General features: G+C 43.9%; 1 protein-coding gene across 2 annotated transcripts in view; it reads right to left on the minus strand.

Annotated features, from left to right (window-relative positions):
- The window catches only part of DOCK1 (dedicator of cytokinesis 1), a 493,559-nt gene that overhangs the window by 407,629 nt on the left and 67,504 nt on the right, over positions 1-18,426 (minus strand). For both annotated transcript variants that reach the window (XM_077877225.1, XM_077877224.1), the window contains exons 5-11: positions 15,733-15,829; positions 12,978-13,126; positions 9,570-9,705; positions 8,532-8,689; positions 6,811-6,892; positions 6,264-6,399; positions 2,724-2,796 (exon numbers count right to left, since the gene is read on the minus strand). In XM_077877225.1, the coding sequence (XP_077733351.1) occupies positions 2,724-2,796; positions 6,264-6,399; positions 6,811-6,892; positions 8,532-8,689; positions 9,570-9,705; positions 12,978-13,126; positions 15,733-15,829 (831 nt within the window). The remainder of the gene's footprint in view (positions 1-2,723; positions 2,797-6,263; positions 6,400-6,810; positions 6,893-8,531; positions 8,690-9,569; positions 9,706-12,977; positions 13,127-15,732; positions 15,830-18,426) is intronic.

An 18,426-nucleotide genomic window follows, 5' to 3' on the forward strand; every position in this document is an offset into this window, starting at 1 on the left:
CCTGACCATAGCATAGGTCAAGAGGCAGGTGGTGTGAAGGGAAAAGCAAAATCAAGACCAAAAAGGGATCCCTAGAACCTAACTGCTTGGGGAACTTGGGTGGTGACCACTCTACTCCATCAGATTATATATTCAGTGTAGCCTCAGATAATTAAGTACGAGAAGAATGGCAAAGTCTTTGGAGAACATACTACTATGTCTGAGAAGTAAGACTGTGACAACACAATTATGAATGTAAATCATCAATATTTGAGGGTCCCATGGATCATGAGTTTTTTTCATAAAAGCTATACTAAGACCAAGAGTACAAACAGGCAACATGTGCAAAGAGAAATACCACATAGCACAACAAAGCACAATATGCAATAAGCGAGAAAATGTACGTCATGTACATAATGTTTAAAATCATTTCCAGAACCAAGGCCAAGTATTATTCATCACTTGAGCCCACATTACTCAAGAGAGCTGAGGACTACTTTAATTTACTTCACCAAGTTAAAAAAGACAGAAAGAAAAAGATGTACACTGTGTTAGCTTCCCTAAAACTTATCCTGCGATATAATAAATCAGTTTTAATGGAGCAAAAAACGGTTTCATTAGCATGGCATTTCCCAAAGAACTGCTTTCATTGCTTATTTTGCTATTAAAATCATGCTGCTCTTTTGTTACAAACACTCGAAATATTAATCTGAGTATTAGCCTTCTTTTAATGGAGCAAGGAATCACAAATTATAATAAGAGTCAAACACGTAATAATATTTTTTAAAACGGGTGTTTTGCGATAAGACAGAAAAAGATGGTGACAATATGCTATCTCAGGCAGCTCCTAACACAACCCAATGAAATTTAGACTAGTGAATCTAAAACTAATAACTCCCCTAACTTTTCAAAACAATAACCCACAGGTTTGTTTTGTTTTGTTTTTTCTCCTTGACTTTTCCCAGAAGATACTAACAGGCAACAGGTAATTTCAAGTCAGTAGTACATTAGGGCATCAAAGAAACTCTGAGGTCTAATATATAAAACAGCATTCAAAACAGCACTGGGCTACATTATTTCTCACGGGCAAAAGAAGCAACTTAGTATTATCATTTTATAAGGGTATATTTTATTCATTACCTCAATATCTACCCATGTTCAAAGATGATGTTTCCCTTGTTTACTGAGGAAACTTCCAGATTCTGCAGAACTGTGCTTCCTTTGTAACTATCTTCACCAGGTGTGATTCCGAGACAGCACTAACCAACGGGACGTTCTGCATTGGTGGGAATGTTCTAGATCCTCACTGACCTCACTGACCTGAGGTACTGAACACACTTTAAATGCGATCGAAGAACTAAGTATTTAATTTTATTTAATCTTCCCTAATTTAAATAGCCACGTGTAGCTCATGGTTACCACATTGGACAGAGGCTACCATATTGGACAGAAGAGCAACCCTACCAAAATGAAGCCACAGAAGACCTGTTAGCCTCCGGTTTTGTGTGGTGAGATACCCATTTCAAGCTGGTTAATGCAGGGTTTTCTGTTATTCTCACACACGGGGAGGATTAGAAAAATTTCCACTGAGCCACGCTTTAGGATGCTATCTGACTAGATCACCCGCCTGCAAAGAAAACCACTCTGATCACTCTGACCCCATCCTGACCAAGTGGCTCTCAAGCCTGGGGCTGAGTGAGGAGATCCCCCACGCAAGAATGGGTGATGCAAAGGGAAGCCAAGCTCACAGCTCCTGCCCACCGTGCCCCAGAGACTCCTTCAGCCACCTCCTGAGTAACCCCAGCCTCCAAACCTCCACGACTGACACCTGAAGACAATGTAAAATTCCTAAAATAAAATTCGTTTCAAGCCTGGAACCACTTAAGTAAAAACAGAAATGAGAAGAGGCAGAAGGCAGAGCACTGTGACAGGTCATTCTAACACACCTTATGGTCTTCTCCTCTAAGATTTCACACCCCCAGGAGGAAACTGTCTCTTCTGATTACCTAAACCACTCCAACCCCTTTCTGTCTCTCCACGGCTGCCTGAGATGGAGAAGTGCCTGGTGAAGTGGCCAGAGACGTTATGTAGGTACTCTCTCGCTTTAATCCCCAAGGAAGTAATGCCAATTCTTCCGACCTTTTCCACGGGATCTACTTTCCAATCAGAGGATCAATTTGACAAATCTTCTCCAAATGTTTTCCAAGCTTCCCACACCTCTCCATACACCTGGCTTCAGAACTACATAAACCCGAAGAATGGGGAGCACAGACCCAGTCCACTCTGAGCAACCAGAGGCAGAAAGTCAACAGCATGATTATTTGCTTCAAGCCTTACTTCTCGCTTTACAAAAGAAGGCCTCATTATTTTGTTTGGTTTTCTATTTTAAAAAGAGCAACCTCCCGTGATGAATTTCAAAGTGCTGTATTTTGAATATGTGAATAGCTACTAGAATAAATCAATTATGCAAAGAAATATGCATGCTCAGAGTGGAATGGTACTTCTGCGTGTCCTATGTGATAAGGTGATTCCCCTGAATCACATGGAAAATCTTCTACGTCTAAGACCATAAAGCAACTTTAACCTCAGATTCATGCGGCTACAAAAATGCGGTGACTACACAGATTTGTCATTATTATAAAAGAACCAAACTCTGTGAATTCATAAACTTAATTTTGTAGAGAATTATTACACATGTTTTCCATAGTCTATCTAGTTAAGTGCTCTGATTGCTCCATACTTACGGCTGAAAGGGGATGAAATGCTGCTTATCCTCATCGTCTACTTTTCCATTTATTATATCCGTTACATCCATCACTAGGGACAAGAAAAAAACAGACATTGTTTAAGTGCTATAATCAGAGAAAACAAACAAACAGAGGAACACCAGATTGTCTTCTAACAAAACAACAGCATAAACTGCACGGTGGCATTTTTTTTTTAATATCCAAGTTTAAAGCATTTTCATGTTCAAAAGAAAAATGAAATTATCTGAAAATGCTGGCCCAAATTGGAGTGGGGTTCAAATGGTAGAGTTCTACTTCATAAATTCCTTTGCCTGGGGGCACCTGCATGGCTGAGTCAGTTAAGTGTCTGCCTTCAGCTCAGGTCGTGATGCCAAGATCCCAGAGTCCTGGGATCGAGCCCCAGGTCGGGCTGCCACCTCAGTGGGGAATCTGCTTCTCCCTCTCCGTCTGCCCCTCCCCTCTGCTCGCTCTCCCTCTCTCGCTCTCTCTCTCAAAATCTTTTTTAATTTTTTTTTTAAAGTAAATTCTTTTGCTTAGGATGCCACGGACAGTTTAGACCTGCACTCCCCAATAGAACATCATTTGATGATGTAATGTTCTGGAACCACAAGCACCTGGACCGTGGTGGTGGAACTGAATTTTTCCTTTGATTGCATTCATTTACATAATAGCCACATGTGGCCAGGGCCGACTGCACTGGTTGGCACTGTTCGGCACTGCTCTGGGTCATCTGTAAGTTCCTGCCACATTCCTCCAAGTGACATCACAATAATCAAGTCGCTGCCGCCACCTACCTGCCCCGTGCCGGTATCTGGAGACAAACACTCTCTCAAGGGATACCAGACAGCTAATCCTCACAATCACCTTCTGCACAACTGAGGAAATTCAGGCTCAAGGACACAATCGAATGACCTTGCCCCAAGTCAGCCAGAAAGTCTCTGATGCTCAAGCTTTGACCAACACAGTCAGAAACCCCAAGAACAGCCCTGGACACTTACTCGGTCTCTGCTCAATTGCCACCCTTAACCCAAGAGAGGTGAGCAACGTGCCTGATTCTCTCTTCCTCGATGACTATGGTCATATACTAAAAATGTGGGCAATTTCCATTTCTACCACCTGCCCCCACAAAAGGGGGAGGGCTCCGTAGGACCAGGATAAGCAATGCCACCTCCTGGTTGGTTGCAGAGATCCCACGCAGCCTCCTGAGTGTGTCCTGAGGGAGTATGCCCCCAACACACACTCTGCGGAACCAGCGCTCCCCACAGAGCAAAGAGCCCATGCATGTGTTTAGACATGCAGGTCAAAGAATCACAAAAAAAAAAAAAAAAAAAAAGAATCACAAGTGAACCTGAACATGAGGTTGTGGGTGCTCTGAAACGCATGGCCTGGACTGCAGTCTCCACCTACTAGAGGATGCTTCCAGCTTTAAGTATCCTTAGGGGCACCTGATGAGCACGAGACGTGCCTATTAAGGTGCACCCATGCCCAAGACCACACGTCCACCACCAGTTCAGAACCATGTGGCTCTGGGCCACGGCAAGGTGAGTCTGAGCTTCAGACAACACCTGTCACCCACAGGCCACAACAGACAGCCTGCCTGTGTGTCTGCACAGCTGTCTCCTCTGTCGTGGGGCTCACCCCACCAGTGGAGTGTCTCTCCCTGGTCGTACAACCCCAGTACTTGGCCCCGGGAACCCATCAGGAGCCCAGCAGAGTCTCGCAGGAAGGCAGCAAGGGAGCAGGTAATGCAAGTCGCATCCAAGCACCAGTTGGGAGAAGGCAGCCTTAATCCTCTAAGATCCTGGAAGCAACAGCCCTCCCAGGGCCACCACCACCCGGATCCTGGGAGGTGAAGGCTGCAACAATGCGGACAGCTTTTGCAGGGAAACTCCCTCTAGGGCTGCTCGGCGGCACAGCAGCCCGTGCCAAGGAAGTTCTTGCTCCGGTTGGGGCTCTGGCACGAGCCCGGCTACACAAAATTATGAATGACGTATGTGTTAATTACGCTGGTTTTTTCATAGTTTTTATATCCCCGCTGTTACAGTCTATTAAAAAAGAAACGTGACATAATATTTTCCATAGGAAGCTGAGAAATGTAAGCTTAAAAGTCCATGAACACATTGTTCATCTGAGCTCTGTCGACACAAACATGCAGAAGTTATTCTGGATAAAACCTCAAAATTAAGTTCAGATGTGGGAACTGCAATTGCACCAGAAGGGGCAGAAGCTGATTACCAAAAGAGGGGGATCAACCTTCTGAGGTGGAGAGGTAGGTATCCTTTCTGACCAGAAAGAGAAGAGCAGGTCAGAGGAGGTCCTGAGAAGATTAGAGGCGCACACTAAGCAACACAGTCCCATGGGCCTGCTCGGTGCCACGAGCAGGAGGAACACGAGGAGGAAGGCAGTCTGACGGCAGCGTCCCGCCAGGCGCCACGTGGCCCACAGTGGCTCACAGGTGATGTTGGTGAAAGAAGCAATTCTAATTTAATTGGCAGGCTGTGGGAGCTAGGCAAGAATATATGTTTTAATACTTCCCCAACCGTTCTCATCTACAGTTAGGCACGAGAATCACTATGATAAAACATTTACCTTTTGCATCAAAAACATAGAACCACCTTCACCTCCCCCAGCAGACAAGGGGGGACGCCCTCACCTTCCCCAGCAGACCGGGGGGACGCCCTCACCTTCCCCGGCAGAACAAGGGGGATGCCCTCACCTCCCCAGCATACTGAGGGGGGACGCCCTTACCTTCCCCAGCAGACCAGGGGGGAATGCCTTCATCTTTCCCAGCAGACTGACGCCCTCACCTTCCCCCAGCAGACCAGGAGAGGACAACCTCACCTTCCCCAGCAGACTGAGGGGGGATGCCCTCACCTTCCCCTGGCAGACCAGGGGGGATACCCTCACCTCCCCCAGCAGATTGAGGGGGGACGCCCTCACCTTCCCCCGGCAGACCAGGGGGGACACCCTCACCTTCCCCCAGCAGACCAGGGGGGATACCCTCACCTTCCCCAGCAGACTGAGGGGGGACGCCCTCACCTTCCCTGGCGATGTGACTAATCTCTCCCTTTTCTTGGGCTGTCACCAAAATAGCAGAACACAAATATGGAGGACAAATGCCACCTATTTCAAGATAACCGTGTCCTCCTCATGGTCCGTTCTCCTTCTACCTCTTCATCACTTTGACTCTTTAGGGCAAATTTACTCCTAAATCAATGAATCACCAAGTCCAGAAACACTGAAAACTTCCAATGACTGGCTTTCTTCCAGGCTGAGAATGTGGGTCAGGGTCTCCCTCAGGAGATGGGATCTGCTTTAAAACCAAATGTATGATTTACATCTGAAACCTGCAGGCTGAAGCATCCTGAGCTGCACGTCCACAGGAACCACACAGAAAAGAACTAAGAGATTTTTTTTTTTCCTAACAGAAGAGCTTATAAATCAAAGCAGCCCACTGTCCAATATTCAGCAGCAGCTCGAATTCAGAGTGAATGTGATGATCTTGAAACTCCCAGGAAAAGGAGAGAAATGGATTACCGGCCACTCCAAAAGGCCGCCGCAAGCCCGAGGTCAGCTTCCTGGTGTTGTTGTCTCTCAGCTCCATGCGACCCACTCGAACGATCTGACAAACAAAACTGATTTTGTCCCTTTTCAGGTCTTTGCTTCCGAGGTCCTGGAAATATTAATTTCCATAAATTATTTCGGAGAACCATTACTCAACGCAGGTTCAATTGAAATAGATAGTAAAAAGATGGATTGAGACTCTTTTCTCTGACCAGTTTTTAGCATTTTAATAAGTCATTCACATAACAAAAAGGAACCCGGTAACAATAGTCAATTAACAATAAGCAAACTTCAGATAGGAGTTTAAGAGAGTGCCAGGTAAATCTCCTTCAGGGGGATGCAGAGGGAAGTGAGAGACCCAGAACAGTTCTGGGAAGGCGTTTTATTATTACTGAATTCACATGGATTACAGGCATCCCAAGGATCCATGCTCTAGTAGGGAGAAAAGACAGACGGAGGTCATTAAAAATAATCATTAGAATGGTGAATGATTCAAATGAACATCTTTGGGTGTACTTACAGTAAAGACAGCCCGCAAATTATGCAATCGGTCTATATCTTTAGGCAATCCTGAACTTGACCAGCGAACCAGGTAGTTTTCACTTGAAAACAAAAGAAATAAAAGCAGATTCATTTTCCAAATACAGCGGGGTACTAAACAGACACCCACACTGATTTATGATGACCACCACGAAGGTCCAGGACGCAGGAACTATACGAGCTCAGAAATGTCAGCCAAGCCACACAGAGCTGCTCTTCCATTAAAACGTAAGTCATCTCCACACAAGGTAACAGTAGAGAACGGTCAGTACAAAACCCTTGAGAGGTTGTAATTTTGGATGTCTAGGGTTACAACTGCAGTGGAATCACTTGCAAATGTCATTTCAAGGTTTATTATTTTAAAAGCATTGTTTTATTTAGATTGACTATAATCTAAAATTCACCATTCATTCCTGTATAGTATAAAAGAAACACTGCACATCTATTTCAGAGCCTAGAACAAGCAAACATGTCAAATACACAAAATGAATCCTAAGAAGTTAAGTCCATATCAGAAGTGAGGATGAAATTCATCCATTTGTTCTGTTTTCTGTCACATATTAACTTACATATTAACTTTTAAAATTTTGGATGATATAGGGGCACCTGGGGGGCTCAATCGGTTAGGTATCTCTCTTTTTTTTTTTTTTTTTTTTTTAAAGTGTCTGACTCTTGATTTCAGCTCAGGTCAAGACCTCAAGCTCATGAGATTGAGCCCCACTCCAGACTATGCACTGAGCGTGGAATCTGCTTAAGATTCTCTCTGGGGCACCTGGATGGCTCAGTAGTTGAGCATCTACCTTTGGCTCAGGTCGTCATTCCAGGGTCCCGGGATCAAGTCCCACATGGGGCTCCCCACAGGGGGCCTGCTTCTCCCTCTATGTCCCTGTCTTTCTCCGTGTGTCTCTCATGAATAAATAAATAAAATCTTTAAAAAAAAAAAAAAAAGATTCTCTCTCTGCCCTTCCCCACCCTCGCAAGCACATGCCTCTCTCAATCTCGGTTAAAAAAAATTTTTGAATAATAAAATGAAGATATTTCAGTTTTAAACAAGCACACACATACATACACACACTTCACACAAAATCTAACCATAATTTTTCCATCTGGATAAATAGAAAGTTCTACTGAGAGACAAAAGCAAGAACTAAGAAAGAAGCCACATTAGAAATGACAGAAATGGCAGAGACAAGATTTATAATATTTTATTCAACAAATAAAGTGAGAGCCTTTATGTAGCAGGCACTGGTCCAGATGCCACTTTCCAGCCAGTCATGTTGCAGAAATAACAACAGGCCAAACCTGCAAATATGACATTGACAAAAAACAGAAGTTTGAAAAAGCAAGATTAAGACAAGAGTGATAATATTTAGGGGGGTGGGAGTCTGGAAACATAAAACTCTATGAAGACATCATAGGAAACAATCACTTCAATCTTTAGTTGCCAGGTCCTTGAAATGTTACCAGACAAAAAACCCTACATTCAAATACCTGTGTGCATGTGGAAAAGCAGACCCTGGCCCAGAGCCCAAGCCCTGCCATCACACCGTCCCAAAACAGTACCGGGGTCAGCTGCTGGGGGAAGCCTGGCCAGCTGATCACCTCTCTGCTCTCTGTGAGAGCAAGATCTGCGGTGACTCCAGTACCATTTTCCTGACATTAACCAGAGAGGAAAGGCAGCAACAGGGAAACGTCACTGACCTGATAAATTTGGACTCCACAGGGTCATAGAGAGACATGAGCACTTCAGCATCTTCTCCGATTTTACAAACCACATTTTTGAGGTTGACAAACAAGGCCAGAGAAGGGGTGGCAGCAAACTTAGCTTGTCTGTTAATATCTATGTTCTGCTTTTGGGACTGTAAGTAGAAATAAAACAGAAAGTTGACATGAGCAATACTCCCCACTAACCCTCACTTTCTTTATTCTCAACAGAATAGGAAACCCTGCAACCAGTTGGCATAACACAGCAATGCCACAAGTCACTTACTTCCCTGTCCCACTCGGAAGTTCTCAGCACATGCATGCACCCAGCTGAAAGTAACTACACCCAGGGCAAAGGTCGCAATCCCGAAAGAGTTTGTACTGAGTACTGACTTCAGATACTCAAGTGTCTAATCAATCAATCACAATAGTGTTTACATGCATAGCTGCTTAATTTTTGTTTCTCCATTAGGCTAAATCCTCCGAGGATATTTCTGTCTTATTCATCGTTATGTCCTCAGTATGTGGCACACAGCAGGTGCTCAATAAAGACCTGCTGAATGAATGGCTGACTCAATCAATCGATTTCTGAGTATCTGTTCTACAGAAGATCCCATTAAAGACCAGGGAAGATAAAAAAGATCAATAAGACATTTGTTCCCTGCCCTCATCAAGCTTAGAATATGTTGCTCCCTGGGCTCCTATCAAAGAGGAAATGCAGAATCAAGTACTGTTTCCCAGGAGATGAGAACACAAAGTCAATGTCATTAAGATCTTGCCTCCTAGGACAAAGCAGAGTGCCATACAACCCTCCCCCATCAAGGAATGAAATCCATTCTGGCCCTCAGCAGCATGTTTTGATGCCGGACTCCTTTCCATTCATCACTGTATGAAATATATGGTTTAGTTGTGCCTTTTGGGGGGGTTTCTAGTGCAAATTCTGGGCTTCACTGGTGTTTTATTAATGTTGAAAACAGTTTCTGAGCAAAGATACTCCAAAAGTCAATGGCACGTTACAGAAAAAACAGAACTTACTTTTTCTTCTTGCAATCTTTCCTCCACTTGTTTAGAAGCTGTTTCATGAGCTCTAAAGAGACTAATCGTGCTAGTTAGTTCTGGATCCAAAATGTTCCCATCTTCATCTCTCACCACCAAGTCCAGATCGAGAATTCTAGAACAAGAATTCAGAACTTGATAGGCTTTGAATTCCTTGATTCCTTGACACAATTTTGGTCCCAGCAACTGAGCACAGTTGAAAACATCATAGAAAGTCAGGATCACCAGAGATATTATGCACCACTTACTTTAACTTAAAAACATATTCCAATGGAATTTAAAAAAAAGAAAAATCACTTGGGCTCCTGGCAGGCTCAGCCAGTAGAGCACGTGACTCTCGATCTCAGGGTTGTGTGAGCCCCACATTGGGTGTAGAAATTACTTAAAAATAGAATCTTAAAAAAAAAAATTACTCAATTTTTACTTCTTTTGCAGTAATGACTTTGTCTTCAAGTTAGAACTTTCACAGATGTACACAACCCAAAGAAATGTATGTTACTATTATGTGAACAGCATGGACAGTTTAAAGCATACACATGCTATACATATTTGGGGGAGGGGTGTGTATGTGTGTGTGTGTGTGTGTGTATATGTATAGCATATATAGATTGAATATACATACACACATATATGTATATATACACACACATACATATATATATGTATGACATACATATATACAAACATACATACATACAAACACATACAAACATACAAACACATGTGCCCAAATACTTAAAATTGGTGGTTGTGACATCATCACTGAGCTGGGGAGAAGAGGAAGGGGGTTAGAGCTGGAGCATGGGCATCCCCACCCTTCCGTTCTGGTAAATTCTATCACATAGCTTTTCTTCTACCTGCAGTCAGTTCTAATCCTAAAATTAGTCCATCAGAAGTTCTTCAATAAAGACATTCTATTGTGTTTCGACACCAAACATGTGGATGTTATCCACAATAACATTAAGCAACTTTCTGGCCAGATGGCTAGATGTAGTAGCCAACTTAAAACACGAGCAGCATCTGTCTAATAAATCTGTCCATCTAAATCTGGAAATGTTTTTTTAGCAACATTCTCTGTTTCCCCAAATCCAACAAAATCGTTAAGTGATTTTTAGCACAATTTTTATTTAAAGAATAAACAAAGACCATTATGTTAAGAAAGAAACCAGGAGCTGTGCTATCTGATGTGTTATGGTTTTCTTTTTAATAAGATATGAGGATCTTAACCACCGATGGCTTATACTTTGCCTTTGGGATTTTCTTCCTGCAATTAACAAGTCTATAGAAGCAGGAAACTTTCAGTTTTTTTTTTTTTTAACCATTCGGCAACGTAAAGAGTCTGCTGAAAGAAAGATAAATTTCAATTAAATAATGCCTTTAGCGGTTACAATTTTAAGAAAGTTGACTTGGTAATAAAGACTCCAACCAGACAAACTCGTCCCTGACTTCTCTTCCCTGAAGGTCACACACCTTAACACTGGATAGGAGTCTGATGCCCTGTCACACAGGATTCATTCTGAGAGATATGCTGGGCCACTGCACCATTTGCAAAGCAGTCACAAAGACCTTGTTTTTTCCCTGTGAATATCTATTGAACAAATCCACTGATGGCGAGGCAGAGCCAACTGGGCCTGTCAGCAACATGAGGGTAAACAGGCTTTTAAACAAATAGTCAGAGGCTTTTCGCTCTGCATGAAAACAGCTCAGTAGTTGCAATGATTGTGGGGTGCCGCAAGAGCAAAAGAAAGACATTTTTTTAAAGCCTTTTAGGCTCTCATCAGTTGTTTCTGTAACATATTTCTCTAATAAGGTAAAGCCCCCTCCCAAATTTTATTGCTCATAGAAGCCCTGAACCTGTCCCTGGGGAGGAGTCAGTGCTGGTATGGGCGGGGTCAATGCTAATGAGGTAGGGAGGAAGCCTCCCCTGTGTGGGCAGGGCCCTGCTGTGTGGGTGGGGCCCTGCCGGGTGTGGGCGGGGCCAATGCTAATGAGGTAGGGAGGAAGCCTCCCTTGTGTGGGCAGGTGGTTTCTGAACATAAGTTCAAAATACAATAGTCCAATAGAAAACAGAATCAAAAGCTCTAAAAATCTGGTATTTTAATAAGCAGGTGCTCATGAAATGGGTTTCCCTGCAACATATCTAATAACCTACACCCAGAAGTCTCTAAATTTCGAGGTGGGGGGAGGGGGACACCTATAGCCTTTTTAATTCAAATACTACATCTAACTAATGTTGTTTCTAGAGACTTTCCATATTAGAAAGGATGAAGTACTAAAAAGTAAAATTATATTGTAACTCTGATTGTACAGAAAGGTTCTCTAGTTTACCCAGGGCATCCTTCAGCTGAATGGCTAGGAGCAAACCTCTCCCATTCTCTGCATACCATCCTAACATGTAAAATGAGAGGTTTGGACTAACCCAGAAGTTTCCCCAATCTGCTGTCCAGCATGGTCCAACCCTATTTTTAAAAACTGAGATTTCCTGCCAGCATTCCCCATATTAGAAATCAGAATCATAAGGAGTGGGTCCCACAGATCTATTATTTTGAAAGCTCTCCAAGTGATTTTGATATAGACCAGCATCTGGGAATCATGTGACCAGGATAATTTTTAAGGCTTCTTGCAGCTCTGACGTTACATGAATAACCAAATCGTTATCCCGTGGGAAAGGGCGTGGCTTCACTCCGGTTACAGACTTGGCATAATCAGAATGAAGCAGTTCACCCCTGCTCGGCCTGAGGAAGGCTTCCGAACACTGGAACTCATGGTGCTGTGGGGAAGGGAGTGCACCACTGCCGAGGGCAGTCAAGCAGAGCTCAGTGGAGGCTCGCTGTAGATGGGAACTTTTGCAAAAAGACATCCTTACACAAGGCACATTATGTGTTATTTGTCTAAGATTCAGATTTAGCCGGCTGGATTTTGGTGTGCCACACCTGGCACCCCTGCCCTGGTGGCTAAGTTTCAAGGTGACCTCTGATGTCCCTTCCAATTCTTAGAACTTACGATTCCACAGAGAAACCTGGTGCTTGTTATTGCACAAAGTACCACCACGACTGGACTCGAAGACAAGTACTGTGAGCAGAAAATAAAAATCCCTTGTCGGGGGAGAGGGAAAGGGGAGTCACGGCACTGTCACCAACGGAAGAGTGAAAATGACAGACTGCCCCAGCTCCTTGGAGACAAGAACAAGTTTCAACAATGACTCTGAAAACTGATTTTTAGAATCCAATAGAAAATAACCTATCCTTTTAAAAATGAAAACTATGCCCTTATTTTGATGTTAGACATTTTTTTATGATAAAATATGATTTTAGCCTCCTCGAGGCTTACAGTAATGTTATTATATTGGATAACTTAAGCATGAAATCATCTTTCACATAAACAAACCTGTTTCCATAATCAATTTTGGCAGTGACCTTCTTCTTCAGCTCTTTGAGCTCATCCTGCGGCAGAGTTCCAGATAGAATCTGTGATCGCCATTCGATAAGGTCGTAGATCATGTGCCGCACACTTCGAAACATCTCCCTGTTGTCTTGCTACACAGAGGGGAGAAATGCCAAGTATAAAGCTTTTGGTATAAAAAAAGCACTGTAGACTGTTTTTCAAATACACATGTAGTATATACTTTATATGATGGGATTCAATCAATATCAGAAGATGTTTTTAGCATGGAACGGGAACACATGATATGGAGTCTGATTCCTATCAGGCACTAAAAGATCAGAAATATAAGAAGTAATGCACAATCTTCAATACTCCATCTGACATTCCAGAGTATGTGCCACTGAATCAAGAAGTTAACCAGAGCAGGGTCTGGATGTGGAGCTGCAAACACAGCCCGTGAGCTTCTAGTAGGTAGCCCATGGATAGGCAACTCTGAAACTCCCACAGAATCAGCGTGAGCCTACAGATCTTGCCATGGAGTCTTCACTACTGAAGACTGTGCCCTGTGCCATCCTTGGCATACCAGGCAACTGGGTGTATTGTCAGCTGAGCTGTAGGGAACAGCATCACACTGGGCCCCCACACACACTGTGCTTTTTTCAGTGCACACACAGCAGTTCTGCTAGGAGTAAAATCTCAATCTACAAGCTCTCCGTGCATTTACCTCAAAAGGAAAACATGAAAAATTCACATTTTTATCACTCTCTATATATTTTAAGGGAGCTGATGGTATAAAAAAAACAACAAAAAACAAAAAGCAACAGTTTTGCAACAGCTGAGAGTACAATTCATCAAGGGAATTAGGGATTACCCCTTAACTCCTAAAAGAAGCCAGTGGTTCCCTCTATAAAAAGAAATCTAGGGGACACTTAATTGACAAAATTCTAAACATGGCTGCTACAAATATTAAAATGTGGCCATTGCTGCTTTTTAAAATAACTTCTGCTTGGGGTGCCTGTGTGGCTCAGTTGGTTAAGCATCTGCATTTGGCTCAGGTCATGATCTCAGGGTCCTGGGATCGGCCCCAAGTTGGGCACCCAAGTCAGCAGGGAATCTGTTTCTCCCCCTCCTCCCTGTTGTGCTCTCTCTCTTGCTATCTGTCTCTCTCTCAAATAAATAAAATCTTTAAAAAATAACTTCTGCTGTACATATATGTGAACCTTTCATCCCACTATTTCTAGCATGTGACCTTTTTTCTAGCGATTTCTAAGATCCCTACCACCAACCTGTCATAGAACACCCAAAAGACTCTTCTGCACCCCACAAGCTCCTCTTTATAGCATCATCCTCATGTTAATTTCTTAAGTAACAAGCAAATAGCCAAACGTAATGGTTTATTTCACAACTAGGTTTGTTTCCTCTTACTAATTCATTTTTCTAAAGCCTATCAAATATCTAAGCTCCGTAATATTTTGCTAACTTGTCTACAATCACAGAGCATAGCAAAAAAACAATTCACAGAAAGATACCGTAAGGGGTTTCTTCTTCTAGCTTTGTGCAAATCCAACAACGCAAATCCACAAGAGGCAAACCTACATTTCTAAAAAGGAAACCAAGGTGACCGCCGGCCGGGCATGCCTATCCCAAGCGGAAAGGCTAGCACCATGCCCACTAACGGATCAGTCAGCATCAGTCCTGTTTGTTTTGCTGCCATATTTTTGTTTAAAAATTGCTAAGTTGAACATGAAAGACCGACTACAAAATTGCTCAGATTTACACAAAACATTCATGGCTAACTTTACGCTTTTCGGTTTTTGAGAACATTTGATGACCAATTACTGCAACTGCTTATTACTGTGCATTTACAAGAAACCACTGTATAATCAAAAACAACAAGCCTGCCCAGAGAGCAGCTGTGGGACTTTTGCAAGTTTTCTGTGTTCCCAAGAAATCGATGCAGTGACTTCCCTCCAGAGCCCTTGCTTTGTGCTGACAACATTAGCATATGAGAAATCAACACTCTGAATAGAAATACGGGCTTAACAAAAGGTAATCTTCTGCAAATATGAATTTATGTGCAAAGAAATGCCCAGAGGGAATAGAAAATGGAAGATGTCAGAGTCTCAACCTCCCTGCGTTAATAAGGCTTCTTCTATGATTGGGAGAACCGGACAGTTGCACAACGGAGCCAAGATGTAAATGCCTTCCCTACCTCTGTAACAGGCACACTTAGGTCTAGAAGACTATGTGGTTTTACTCCAACAATAAGAGACAGACAATGCAAAAAAAAAAAAAAAAAAAAAAAAGTAAACAGCAATTGCTCTCTACTGCATCCATAAATGAGCACTCCTTACAGCTTAAAAGCAGATTTTAGTTTTCATGATCAAAATGTAAACGCTGGGGGTTATATCAGTGCAGACTCCCTAATCCTGTCTTCCAAAGCACTCAAGCAGCCCTTCTCCTGTTTTAGCACAAAGAGGGTGAAATTCTTGGCCCTTCCTTTTACCAGTCACTGCTTTGTCACAGTGAGCATGGCTGTACCCCAACACAAAGCAGGTCCAAGAGGACAATGCCCCCCACCCAGGGTGGCCAGAATAATGGGCCATGCTGCTTTCTTTGCCTTGAGTATGACTCAGTCTGAGGAGTTCTGCTTTTGAGGTTCCCAGGGAAAGGGGAAAAAAATATGCCATCGGTACAGCAAGGTCCAAAAAGACCATTCGCTATTTTTGAGCTTGGATGCAACATCCCGTTTGCTCACCACGTAGAGCTGTCTCCAGATGGTGGACCACTCTCGGAGTGTCGTGGTGACTTCCTGTATGAGTGGGAGGTCGCCTGGGATGACCGTTTCATGTTGCCTAAGGAGAAGGAGGAAAGGACAGCCAAGTTCATGGTTTCAATGGAGTCTGCAAGTTGTACCTTGTAAATTCCAAATCTAGTCCACAGAATTAAATATTTAAGCCAATGGAGAGAAAATATAAAAGGAAGACTGTGTCCACACATAGGAATACACACACCTCTAAGAACGACAGGTAATATTTGTACAGAACCTGAGTGTGTTCATGTATTACCCTACAAGTAAAGGCGTCTACCTCATGTGTCAAGGTAAGATGAAGGAGGCAAATAATATCCCACTGAAAGTCTTCAAAACGTCAAGGTCTGAGAGTACATTCGTAATATGTGTACCCATCTATCTTATAGATGCCATAAATTATAACCAATCTGTGTGGCATTAAAACGCAGGTTTGAGTTAAGATGATTTTTACATTTCCATCATGCATAAAACTCATTATATGGTAATACATGAAGCAGTTATCCTTGGTGAAATACGAATGAGGCGACAGCTCTCAAATGCTCTCAAATGTCCAGAGATACTTTATCTGATCCCAACACTTTATCTGATCCCAACACTTGGATTATCCTTTCCCTTTTCTCTGCACCTGGAAAGGTGAACCCTTGACTTATTCTTAACTTGCTATCTATTTATGCTTTTTTTTTTAATCATATCAGCCATTGTTTTCTGGTCACATGCTCTGCATCAGGCCCGATGATGAAGAAGACTCAGAATCCTTGAGACCAATAAGAGATTGAAAGGTGGGTTGTAAAATTAGGCCACCTGGCCCCAGAGGTCCCAAACAGATAGGACTCCAACCAGCATGGAATGTCCTGGGATTCCGAGACAGGTTCTACCTACATATCTTGATTTGGCTGGAGCTGAGATCAGTGGGTAGGACTCTTGGTTTGGCTCACATTGGGGTTTAGGCCTGCAATAGCCCACTGATGGTGGGGACTCTCAAAGGAAGAAACCGTGAAGTCCTTGAGAGAAAATCAGTCTCTGTGGACAGGGCTGGCCACATGTAGCACCTGGAGCAACAGGAATCAGATGTCTGAGGCAGGGGTGCATATGAGACCCCCCACACACACCCTTTTAGGAATTTCCCTCTCATGGGACATTATCAGTGTCTATTACAGAATGTGGTCATTACAGCAGCCCTGCCAAGCCTGTCACCAAGGTTCCCAGTAAGGATCCTGATGAAAATGTGGTTCATTACACTCTGCAATGCCATCCTTAGAAAGCCTCTGGGAGGATTTCTCTTCTCTCACAGGGTGAGCATATGTGTCAGCAACTGCGATGCTTCTGTCCTCCAGATCCTGTTTCATGCTGAGTCCACTGGGCTCTTGCACTGGCTTGCAGAAGCTTGGAGCTCAACGAGATGGCCCTGCTTGCACTATGACTAGAGGGCCTCAATGCTCATCCCGTGTCCTGGTCTCAGTTCTGGATCCTTCTCACTTCCTCCCTCTTTGCAGGCCTGATCTGTCCCTGGAACTAACATGCCAACCGGCTCTAATGTATCTGATCTGGCTGTGTTGTATTATCATCTCTGTAACCACCTCACTACCTGCAAGCAGTCAGCAATGTACAAACCCAACAACAGCTGCCTCGGTAAGACCTATGGAGAGAACATCATACAGGGCACATGGAAGAAAGGCCAGGACACAACAGACACTCGGCCAATGGTGGTGGCTCCTTAGTTACTTGGCTCTAAATGATCAAGGGGGGAACAAGTCAGGGCTGGAGGCCCTGATCTGAGCATCACCCACAGAGAGGAAACACAACAACATAGGCACCCTCAAACGGAAGGGCAACAGAAGGCTAGGACACAGGCAAGGAGAGCCCCCTGGGAGCAGTGGGCAGGGGGGACGTAGGTTATAATGGCAGCAACAGAAATAGACAAGGAGCTTCAGTGAAGGGGACAGCCATGTGTCCAAGACTGTAGGAAAGAGCCAGAAGAGCAGCCCTGACACTGGAAGCTTGGAAATCAGGAGGCACTTGCAGCCATGGGAGCGTGGGAGAGGGGACAAATGGGAACTGCCTTGGCTAGAGGGAGAAAAGGAATCACTGGCAGCTGGCACACAGCAATGATGTGGGATGTCTGAAAGCGAAGGGAGCACAGAAAGAAGAAACCCTGCAAAAGAGTTGGAGTAATAACCCTGGAGAGCAAGGAGGCAGGTGGGGTGAGATGACAGAGTGGCCTGCCCCATAGAGGAGGAAGGACCCAGGGGAGGGGAAGAGAGGGAAGGGGAGGGGAGGGGAGAGCAGGGGAGGGGAAGGTCCACAGATCTCCAGAGGAAAGGAGGAGCAGTGAGACCACCTGTCAAGTCTGAAGGCAGGAGGGTCTTTACAAGGAGGGAGGCAGAGGGCAGCTGGCATGGGAGGGAGCAGCAGCAGAGCAAACACAGGGAGCCCCAAAGCATCAGCAGGAATGCGTTTTTGAAGTGCTCATGTCCCCAGTACACCATTCACTCGCTCACCCCAGGGCATCTCCAGGAGCCCCAGTAATGGGAGCCAGTGTCTGTCTGTCTGTCTGTCTGCCTGCATGGGAGTGACTCCACTCATTGAGAATCAAAATAACCTCCCGTCCACATTACTATGATGCTTCACAATTAGATTCTC

The sequence above is a fragment of the Canis aureus genome, chromosome 29 (assembly GCF_053574225.1).
Source record: "Canis aureus isolate CA01 chromosome 29, VMU_Caureus_v.1.0, whole genome shotgun sequence".
In the NCBI taxonomy this organism is placed as follows: domain Eukaryota; kingdom Metazoa; phylum Chordata; class Mammalia; order Carnivora; family Canidae; genus Canis; species Canis aureus.